Source organism: Mustela nigripes, unplaced genomic scaffold (assembly GCF_022355385.1).
Source record: "Mustela nigripes isolate SB6536 unplaced genomic scaffold, MUSNIG.SB6536 HiC_scaffold_744, whole genome shotgun sequence".
Classification (NCBI taxonomy): domain Eukaryota; kingdom Metazoa; phylum Chordata; class Mammalia; order Carnivora; family Mustelidae; genus Mustela; species Mustela nigripes.
Genome location: NW_026740151.1, coordinates 107 through 11,997, shown reverse-complemented (window position 1 = coordinate 11,997; position 11,891 = coordinate 107). Strand labels below are relative to the sequence as shown.

The 11,891-nt window shown below is 39.6% G+C and overlaps 1 protein-coding gene across 1 annotated transcript; it reads left to right on the top strand.

The window, feature by feature from the left end:
* The first annotated feature begins 1,135 nt into the window (after window positions 1-1,135).
* On the top strand, window positions 1,136-2,122 carry LOC132008710 (olfactory receptor 7E178-like). The gene has a single exon (XM_059387291.1). It carries the CDS (start codon window positions 1,193-1,195, stop codon window positions 2,120-2,122), a length of 930 nt encoding a protein of 309 aa, XP_059243274.1. The 5' UTR covers window positions 1,136-1,192.
* The last annotated feature ends 9,769 nt before the right edge of the window (window positions 2,123-11,891 follow it).

Here is an 11,891-nt window from a genome sequence, read left to right as displayed (position 1 = left end):
CTATGAATAGTAATGCATTTTGCAGCCTATTTTGGAAATCTGTGGTATAAAAATATTACTCCTTATCCAAGATAGGCACTTTCCCATGTATTTATCATGGAAAGACCATTGGAACACAGACTTTGGGGATCTTTCTGATTCTAATCCTTGATGATAGAAGCATGAAGTTGATTTTGTCTGTACTTTCTATTAGGAAAACAAATGTAGATAATTGAGAGTAAAATTGTACATATATTAATTTATTTACAATGTAATTATCTTTTATGTCTATATATTATAGAAATTTTCATTTGTTTAATATGGAGGTGGGCACAAGAATTTTATTAGGAATATTCTAATAAGGGACACCTGGGTGGCACAGTCAGTTAAGTGTCCAACTCTTGATTTTGGCTCAGGTCATGATCTCAGACTCCTGAGATGGAGTCCCACATTGGGCTCTGTGCTCAGTGTGAAGGCAGCTTAACTTTCTCTCTCTCCCTCTACCTCCTCCTGCTTGTACTCTCGTTCTCTGTGTGTCTCTCTGAAAAAATACGTATTTTTTTAAAAGGATATATTGTAATAAGAAATTAAGAGATAACAAAGTTCATCTTTCAGGTAATACTATGCCACATTTGAAGTGCTTGAAATAGATGTATATACTTCAATGACACTTAAAACACATTCTTGTGGTAAGTGAGAACTCAGGAAACAATATGTGTATTATTATGGTATTAAATACGTTTTTAAGAAAACTGTTTATGGATGCATAAATCAGTACTAATATTGTGGATACATTCAAAGGAAAATGGATCTACCACATTCATGACGGTGTTTGTCTTTGGGCAGCTGAAATGCAGGGGAATGGGATCATGCAGGGAAAGCAAGAAAACTCAATTTTTACTGGCAACAAATATGAGTTCTGAAGCCAAGTATAATGAGGTATTACTATGTTTGTACATTTGTATGTTTCTCTAACATTCTTTAGTTCAATGTCTTCATAGTGGGTATATATGGAAGCAAGTAAATAGCTCAGACAGCAGTAAGGAAAGAGTTCTAAGAAGAGTTTACAATTGAGAAATGTTGCTGAAGGTACTGGGATGTACGATGGGAAGTGCGAATTGCTTGAATCAAAATAGGCGCCTTTAGCTGGGTGTCTCTACACTTGTTTTGCTTATTCAATACTCTCTTCTCTTTTGAGAAGTGTCCCACCTGCATGGAACCATGGAATCTAACAGCTGTCTCAGAGTTCCTTCTCCTGGGCCTCTCAGATGATCCAGAACTGGAGCCCATTTTCTTTGGGCTGTTCCTGTCCTTGTATCTGGTCACCTTGCTTGGGAACCTGCTCATCATCCTGGCTGTCAGCTCTGACTCCCACCTCCACATGCCCATGTACTTCTTCCTCTCCAACCTGTCCTTGGCTGATATTGGTTTCAGCACCACGACAATCCCCAAGATGCTGGTGAACATTCAAACGCACAGCAAGTCTATCACCTATGCAGGCTGCCTAACTCAGGTGTCCTTTTTTTTCCTGTTTGGGTGTTTGGACGATCTGCTCCTGGCTGTGATGGCCTATGACTGGTTTGTGGCCATCTGTCATCCCCTGAACTATTCAGTCATTATGAACCCATGCCTCTGTGGCTTGTTGGTCTTGATGTCATTTTTCGGCAGGCTTTTAGACTCTCAGATTCATTGTTTGATGGTGTCCCAACTCACCTTTTACACAAATGTGGAAATTCATCATTTCTTTTGTGATGCACCACAACTCTTCCACCTTGCCTGCTCTGATACCTCCATCCACACCATACTAATGTATTTTATTGGTGCCATCTTTGGTGGTGTTCCCCTCTCAGGGATCCTTTGTTCTTATACACGAATTGTTTCCTCCATTCTGAGAATCCCATTCACATGTGGGAAGTACAAAGCCTTTTCTACCTGTAGCTCCCACCTGTTGGTTGTTTGCTTGTTTTATGGAATGGGCGTTGGAGTGTACCTGAGTTCATCCATCTCCTCCTCCCTCCAGAAGGGTGCAGTGGCCTCTGTGATGTACACTGTGGTCACTCCTATGCTGAACCCCTTCATCTACACCCTGAGGAACAAGGACATCAAGAGGGCACTGTGGGGGCTGATCAGCAAAACAGTCTAATATCAGCATTTGTCTTAATCTTTCTGTGTTCATAGAACTGGAACATGCAGGGAATCAAAAACATCAAGAAATTCTGAATCTGCAGCCACATGGTATATATACCCATATGGATCTCTGCTTTTTGCTTATACAGCCATTCTTGTTAGCATAGCTCTAATGGAAATGGGGGATTATTTTGGACTCTCCACTTAAATCATAGTCCCTGCAGGATTATTATTATTATTTTTTCTTAATTTTTTATTTTTTATAAACATATATTTTTATCCCCAGGGATACAGGTCTGTGAATCACCAGGTTTACACACTTCATAGCACTCACCAAAGCACATACCCTCCCCAATGTCCATAATCCCACCACCTTCTCCCAAACCCCATCCCCCCAGCAACCCTGTTTGTTTTGTGAGATTAAGAGTCACTTATGGTTTGTCTCCCTCCCAATCCCATCTTGCTTCATTTATTCTTCTCCTACCCACTTAAGCCCCCATGTTGCATCACCACTTCCTCATATCAGGGAGATCATATGATAGTTGTCTTTCTCCCTGCAGGATTATTTATATCTGTACTCCTCTCACTTTCTTTATGCATTGCCCAGGACTCTTGGTCATGTACAGTCTTGTTTCTATCATTGCAAAATAATCATAACTCTCCCTCTCTTGTTTTTTTCCCCTTTAAAAAGATATTTTACCTCTTCATTTGAGAGAAACAGCCCAAGCAAGGGGAGAGGCAGAGGGAGATGCAGGCTCCCTGTTGAGGTGGTAGCCCATCATGGGGCTTAATCGTGACCTGAGCCAAAGGCAGAGTAAATATCTGAAACATCCAGGTGCCCCATCTTGTTATTTTCCCATGATTCGCCCCCTCCCAAGTGCCATTTATTAGGAGGATCTAAATTCTTCCTTAAGGTCCAAAACATCTAATACATTTCTGTGCCTTAATGATCTTGATCAGATTTTCTTAAAAGTATGCTTCACACCCACCATGGAGTCCAACATGGGCTGGGACATATGACCATGAGATCAAGACCCAAGCTGAGATAAAGAATCAGATGCTCAACTGACTAAACTCCCAGAGTCCCATCTTGATCAGATACCTGAGTGAATAGGATAGCTACTGAATTTCCTTCTGAAGCTGAAATGAGACACTATTAATATTGAGTTTGAGTAAATAGTTATCAAGTTTCCTGGAACTTCCCTAGGAAAACTGGGGTGTGTAATTCCCAAGGAATAGATGGGAGAGAAACTACCAGAACAGAGGTGATCCTAATTTTCCTGATGATTGTCCTTCCTATTCCATCTAGTTTCTCCCATTATATCATATCACTAGACACAAAGGGACAAATACTGTATGCTTCCACTTATATAAGAGGTGTATAGTAGTCAAATTCACAGAGACAGAGAGTAGAATGGTGGGAGCCAGGAGCTGGGGGAGGCAGAAGTGGCATTAGTGTTTAATGGGACAGCTTCAGTTTGGGAAGGTAGAAAAGTTCTAGAGATGGATGGTAGTGATGGTTGTGAATGTCCTTAATACTACTGATCTATACACCTCTGAAAAACAATCTGAGGGTTTTGAAGGGGTGGGGGTGGGATGTTGGGGGAACTTGGTGGTGGGTAGTAAAGAGGGCATGGATTGCATGGAGCTCTGCATGTGGTGCAAAAACAATGAATACTGCTACGCTGAAAAGAAATTTTAAAAAATGATTAAGAAGTTGCTGTGGCTGATATCGAAGAGATTACTGCCTATGTTCTCCTCTAGGATTCTGATGGATTCCTGTCTCACATGGAGGTCTTTTATCCATTTTGAGTTTATCTTTGTGTATGGTGTAAGAGAATGGTCGAGTTTCATTCTTCTACATATAGCTGCCCACTTTTCCCAGCACCATTTATTGAAGAGACTGTCTTTTTTCCACTCGATATTTTTTCCCGCTTTGTCGAAGATTATTTGACCATAGAGTTGAGGGTCCATATCGGGGCTCTCTACTCTGTTCCACTGGTCTATGTGTCTGTTTTTATTCCAGTACCATGATGTCTTGGTGATCACAGCTTTGTAGTAAAGCTTGAAATCAGGTAATGTGATGCCCCCCATTTTATTTTTGTTTTTCAACATTTCCTTAGTGATTTGGGGTCTCTTCTGATTCCATACAAATTTTAGGATTATTTGCTCCAGCTCTTTGAAGAATACCGGTGGAATTTGATCGGAATAGCATTAAAAGTATAGCTTGCTCTAGGCAGTATAGATATTTTAACAATGTTTATTCTTCCAATCTAAGAGCATGGAATGGTCTTCCATCTTTTTGTGTTTCTTTCATGAGTGTTCTGTAGCTCCTCGAGTACAGATCCTTTCCCTCTTTGGTTAGGTTTATTCCCAGGTATCTTATGGTTCTTGGTGCTATAGTAAATGGAATCGATTCTCTAATTTCCCTTTCTGTATTTCATTGTTAGTGTATAGGAAAGCCACTGATTTCTGTTCATTGACTTTGTCTCCTGCCATGTTGCTGAATTGTTGTATGAGTTCTAGTAGTTTGGGGGTGGAGTCTTTTGGGTTTTCCATATAAAGAATTATGCCATCTGCTAATAGAGTTTGACTTCTTCATTACCAATTTAGATACCTTTATTTTTCTCTTTTGTCTGATTGCTGTTGCTAGGACTTCTAATACTATGTTGAACAAGAGTGGTGAGAGTGGGCATCCTTGTCTTGTTCCTGATCTCAATGGGAAGGCTGCAAGCTTTTTCCCATTGAGGATGATATTTGCTGTGGGTCTTTCATAGATAGATTTGATGAAGTTCAGGAATGTTCCCTCTATCCCTATACTTTGAAGCGTTTTAATCAGGAATGAATGCTGGATTTTGTCAAATGCATTTTCTGCATCAGTTGAGAGGACCATGTGGTTCTTCTCTCTTCCCTTATTAATTTGTTCTATCACATTGATTGATTTGCGAATGTTGAACCATCCTTGTAGCCCAGGGATGAATCCCACCTGGTCATGGTGGACAATCTTTTTAATGTGCTGTTGGATCCTGTTGGCTACGATCTTGTTGAGAATCTTAGCATCCATATTCATCTGTGATATTGGTCTGAAATTCTTTTTGGTAGGGTCTTTGCCTGGTTTGGGGATCAGGGTAATGCTGGCTTCATAGAAAGAGTCTGGAAGTTTTCCTTCTGCTTCAATTTTTTGAAACAGCTTCAGGAGCATAGGTGTTATTTCATCTTTGAAGGTTTGGTAGAATTCGCCAGGGAATCCGTCAGGTCATGGGCCCTTGTTTTTTGGGAGGTTTTTGATCACTGCTTCAATCTCGTTACTAAATATCAGTCTATTCAGGTTGTCAATTTATTCCTGGTTCAATTTTGGGAGTTTATAGTTTTCCAGGAATGCATCCATTTCATCTAGGTTGCTAAGCTTATTGGCATATAACTGTTGATAATAACTTCTGATGATTGTTTCTACTTCCTTGGTGTTTGTTGTGATCTCTCCCTTTTCATTCATTATTTTATGAATTTGGGCTTTCTCTCTTTTCTTTTGGATTAGTGTGGCGAATGGTTTATCGATCTTATTGATTCTTTCAAAAAACCAGCTTCTAGTTTCATTGATACGTTCTACGGTATCTCTGGTTTCTACCTCATTGATCTCAGCTCTAATCTTGATGATTTCCCTTCTTATGTGTGGAGTTGATTTGATTTGTTGTTGATTCTCCAGTTCTTTAAGGTGTAGACAGCTGGTGTATTCTGGATTTTTCCATTTTTTTGAGGGAGGCTGGGATGGCTATGTATTTCCCCCTTAGGACTGCCTTTGCTGTATCCCATAGGTTTTGGACTGAAGTGTCTTCATTCTCATTGGTTTCCATGAATTGTTTCAGTTCTTCTTTGATCTCCTGGTTGATCCAAGCATTCTTAAGCAAGGTGGCCTTTAGCTTCCAGGTGTTTGACTCCCTTCTAAACTTTACCTTGTGATTGAACTCCAGTTTCAAAGCATGGTGATCTGAGGTTATGCAGGGAATAATCTCAGCCTTTTGGTATCGGTTGAGTCCTGATTTGTGACCCAGTATGTGGTCTCTTCTTGAGAAGGTTCCATGAGATCATCCACATTTTGAATGTAGAGATTTTGAGAACCCATGAAGTATTTAAGCAAGTGATCAAGTCACCAGATAAGTATGTAAAAATAAACTATTTTCTAACTTAATAACATACATCACTGAACAGAGAAATTAAAATCTGAGCTGTCTCTCAAAAGAGCAAAAAACATACCTCTCCAATGTATAAATTCTAAACCCCAAACCAGGACTATAGAAAGAAAAATAGAATGTTCTCCTTAGAGACATACATTTTAACTGAGAAAATAGGAATTTAATGAGATTTTCTAAAGATTTTATTTATTTATTTATTTGACAAACAGTGATCACAAGTAGGCAGAGAGGCAGGCAGAGACAGAGAAGGAAGCAGGATCCCCACTAAGCAGAAAGCCAGATGTGGGGCTTGGTCTCAGGACTCTGGTATCATGGCCTGAGCTGAAGGCAGAGACGTAGCCCACTGAACCACCCAGGTACTCTCAATAAGATTCTTGGTATAGAGGACCTAATTCTCTCTAAACTATTTGATTAAGTCAGTGCCTGTACAGATATAAAAGTCATATGTTGCTTTCTGTAGTTGAAAAAAATGTGTCTGAATTTTACAATGAGATAAGTAACTTGGAAGTCAGAAATGAGGAATAGAAGCCAGCTTCCTCCTGAGAAGAGGAGGGAGTCTAGATACTACCCCTGACCCAGTACATTCACTTTTATCCATCAATTAATAATAGCAAGTTCTTAGAGATTGGGAGAACATGGACCAATCTGGCTAATTATGTGCCAAGTGCTTTGAGCCCTCAACTGTAAACAATCATCCTGTTCTTTCCAGCCTTTTAGTTGTCAGTGCCAGGTCAGTGGGCTCCATACATGTGTCTCCTCCTTCAAGAACTGTCTGCTTGAGGACACCCATACTGGCATCTCTCTTCCTGCCACTCCTGGAAACAAAGCCTCTGTCCTCACCCAGCTCCAGGCAGTGGAGAGGCAGCCAGCTCTGCAATCCTCCATCCTCCTCCAGCAGATACACAGTACAGACCAGTGAGTAGGAAGTACAGTGGGAGTGACTGAGTGCAGGAGGGACATGAAGAATATTGCTCACTCCTCAGCAGACCACTGGGACAGTTGGGAAAGCCAGACAGGAGGAGACCAAAATGCAAAGTTTCAACACAAAGCCCTATGAAGACCTAGTGTTGTTGGTTCTGACAGGGACCCTAGCACTCTTATTTAGATTTCTATTTTTGTCTCTTGCTATTTCTATTTCTCCTAGGCATCTTCCGATCAGGACTGGAAATAGGTCCTTCTTAACTGTTCCCTAAGTCCTCCAAATGATCATGTAGGTGATGATGATGGTGAGGATGGACATGATATCAATAAACACAATGTTGCAAACCTTTAGCTTGGGACTCCATGTGCCAGATACTGAGATGAATTTTTTTATGTAGTTTGCAAACTTTTCTCTGCATTGCCACTCCCAGAAAGATGGATACATGTATTATTATTATTTCAGAGTTAAGGATAGGAGCATAATAATTTTTTCACTTCCTGATTTTATTTATTTATTTTTTCCTTCAACTCACTTTTTGAAAATTTTTTTTACTTAAGTTCCAGTTAGGAGAAGGAAGGCAAAAATGAAGGGGGGTGGGAATCAGATGGGGTAATGAACCATGACAGACTGTGGACTCCAGGAAATAACCTCAGGGTTTTAGAGGGTAGGGTGGTAGGGGAATGGAATAGCTTGGTGATGGGTATGAAGGAAGAGATGTATTGCATGGAGCACTGGGTGTTATATACAAACAATGAATCATGGAACACTACATTAAAAACTGGTGATGTACTGCATGGTGACTAACATAATAAAAAAATAAATTCCAGTTAGTTAACATACAGTGCACTATTAGTTTCAGTTGTACAATATGCTGAATCAAACTTCCATATATCACCCAGTGCTCATCAGGCCAAGTGCCTCCTTAATCCCTTCAGCTATTTCACCCATCCCCCCAAGCACCTCCCCTCGGGTAACCATCAGTTTCTTAGGAGGCTGTTTCTTCTTTTTCCTCTCTCTCTTTTTCCCTCCTCCTTTGCTAGTTTGTTTTGTTTCTTAAATTCCACATATGAGTGAAATCATATGGTAGTAGTCATTTTCTGACTGACTTATTTTGCTTAGTATAATACTCTCTAGCTCCATTGCAAATCTCATTAATTTGATGGCTGACTAGTATTCTATTTAATACATATATCACATCTTCCTTATCCATTCATCAGTCGATGGACACTTGACCTGTTTCCCAACAAGAGATGGAACACAAGCAGGGGGAATGGGAGAGAGAGAAGCAGGCTTCCTGCTGACTGGGAAGCCTGATGCAGGACTTGATCTCAGGACTCAGAGATCATGAATGTGAGCAGAAGACATATGCTTAATTATTGAGCCACCCAGGTGCCCCACGGATCAATATTTTTGTGGTTTGTAAATACCTAGTAGTGCAGTTACTGTATCATAGGGTAGTTCTATTTTTAACATTCTGAGGAACGTCCATACTCTTTTCCAGAGTGACTGCACCAGTTTGTATCCCTGTCAACAGAACATGAATGTTCCTTTTTCTCCACATCCTTACCAACTCTTGTTTCTTGTATTGTTGATTTTAGCCACTCTGACAGGTGTGAAGTAATATCTTATTGTAGTTTTGATTTGCATTTCCCTGATGATGAGCAATGCTGGCCATCTGTATGTCTTCTTTGGAAAATTGTCTATTCATGACTCTGTTCATGTTTTTATTGGATTATTTGTTTTTGGGCTGTTGAGTGTTATAAGTTCTTTATATATTTTGGATACTAACCCTTTATCCTATATGGCATTTCCAAATATCATCTCCCATTCCATAGTTGCTTCCTTTGCTATGTAGAAGCTTTTTAAGTTGTGTCAGATCCTGGGGTCCATGGGGGATTACTTCAGGTTTGAATACAGAGAGCGAGACTGTTCACAGGCTACCCAGACAGTATTCTCTCCTGCCTATCCAAGTATCATCTCACTTTCCTGTTACTTCAGGCAAAGACCTCTGCTCGCTACATTCTTCCCATTTGGCTGTTCATGCTAGAAGACACCAGGGAGCCATTAGTGTCACCTGCTGCATCAACTGTAGAAAAGATGGCTGAGATGAAGGTAGAGATCTTGAAGAGTCAGCTCACAACAATTCAGGGTAGCTCTCTTTCTTGCCTCAGCTCTCCGATTTTGCTTCATGTTCTGCTTCCTCCCCCATTCTTTTTTTTAATTAATTAATTTATTTTCAGAAAAACAGTATTCATTATTTTTTCACCACACCCAGTGCTCCATACAATCCATGCCCTCTATAATACCCACCACCTGGTACCCCAACCTCCTACACCCCCCGCCACTTCAAACCCCTCAGATTGTTTTTAATTTAGGCCCTCTTGATCTCTAAAGGAGATATAGGTACAGGTGTTATATTCCATTCTTGAGAGATAAAAAACTGTTGTAAGATAATCTTAGAATTTTGGAAAAGACCTCTGGACTTCTGCTTAAATTCTCTGAAGTGCAGGGAAAGAGAACAAACAAGTCAGTTCATGCACCCACCACTTGATTTTGAATCTGTTTTACTTTCATCGGTATGACACTGGGCAAGTTCTTAATATCTTTGAGCCAGTTTCTACAACTGTACTGAGCAAGGATTAAGATGAGAACTGAACATGTGACTAAATATGGTAGATGCATATACTAAGGATAAGGTAAATTTTAGGTATTGTTGTGGTTGTTATTGTCATTACCAAGGCTAAGCACAATCTATCCAACTAAAATATTATGTGATCAGAAGGTTCAGTTTTCCTTAGATCCTGAGAGAACTTTTTTTTTTTTCCTTATGCAGGTATATACTGCGTGTTTGGAAGGAAGCAACTGAATCACAGTCATTTCTGATTTCCCAGAGCTTATACCTTGCTTGGCACAGTGTAGGCTCCAAGAGCACCAGTGATCTCTGTTAAATATTGAATGGACCCTTCTTTGTTTCTCAGAGACAGGGCAGAGACAGCGTGGGTTCCATGCCTTGGGTGCTTTGCTTCCTTCCAATGATGTTTGATAGATCTAGATGAAAAATAAAACAGTGCTACAATATCTGTGCTATGCCACAGATTTTCTAACAGACCTATCATTTTCCACTTAATAGACTCTTCATGTGAAAATTATTGTAGATTTCCATAAAGATGAAAATTAAAAGAGAGAAAAAGAGAAAGGGAGGCAAATCTTATTACATGAACTGTGACACATTTTACCATTTCCACTTTCTTTCTTTACAGGGAGAGGTGGTGGGGTCGAGACTTGATCCCTCGAACCTGAGATCATAACCTGAGCCAAAATCAAGAGTTGGACACTTAACCAAAGGAGTCACCCAGGCACCCCAATTTCCATGCATTCTTGAATGAATTTCCTGGGACATGATAGGCTTCTACCTCTCTGATATATAATAAAGTGAAGTCATTAAACCTTTCTTAGATTGGGATTCACCAATAAACCCACCATCCCAGTAACAATGCAAATTCTCATTTACAAACAATGACTGAGTATTTATTGGGTGCAAACTTCTTTAGAGGTCACACATATCATGATATGGATGATGGTCTCCCCAATTCTAGATGGAGGATAACAGCACAGAGAGGTTGGGATGCTGACATAAATTCCATGTTTAGTCTGATCCCCATCCCACAACTACATGCACTCCATCAATGTGGAATGGTTGCTTTATTTTCAAACATGCTTTAGTTCCTGATGAGCAAACAGAAAGAGGACCAACAATTCCTTGTCTTGGGATTCTGTGCGTTCATCTGTGAAATAGGGCATTAGGATAAGTGATTTTCAGGGGCCTTTACTACATAAATATTATAGATCATTAGATTTTCAATGAATAGTAATGCATTTTGCAGCCTATTTTGGAAAACTGTGATATAAAAATATTATTCCTTATCCAAGATAGGTACCTTCCTTTGTATTCATCATGGAAAGACCACTGGAACACAGACCTTGGGGATCTTTCTGATTCTATACCTTGATAATAAAAGCACGAAGTTGATTTTGTCTATATTTTCTATTAGGAAAACAAATGTAGATAATGAATAGTAAAATCATACATATACTGATTTTTTACAATGTTATCTTTTATGCCTATATGTTATAGAAATTCTCATTTGTGTAATATGGTGGTGGTCCCAAGAATTTTTTAGGAATATTATAATAAGGGGCAGCTGGTGGATCAGTCAGTTAAGTGTCCAACTCTTAATTTTGGCTCAGGTCACGAACTCAGAGTCCTGAGATGGAGCCCCACATTGGGCTCTGTGCTCAGTGTGAAGACAGCTTAAAGTTCTCTCTCTCCCTCTACCTCCTCCTGCTTATACTCTCTTTCTCTGTGTGTGTCTCAGAATAAATAAATAATTTTTTTAAAAAGGGGAATATTGTAATAATAAATTAAGAGATCATAAAGTTTATCTTTCAGGTAATACTACGCCACATTTGTAGTACTTAAAATAGAAGTTTATATTTCACTGATAAAAACTGAAAGAATTTGCAAACACCAAACCAGCTCTATGGGAAATATTGAAAGTGTTCCTCTAAGCAAAGAGAGACCCTAGTAGATAAGAAAGAAGCAGAGACAATATACAGTAACAATCACCTTACAGGCAATACAAAGGCACTAAATTCATATCTCTCAATAGTTA

Coding starts and splice junctions, on each gene's coding strand:
- LOC132008710 (XM_059387291.1), top strand. CDS start 1,193: ATGGAACCATGGAATCTAACAGCTGTCTCAGAGTTCCTTCTCCTGGGC.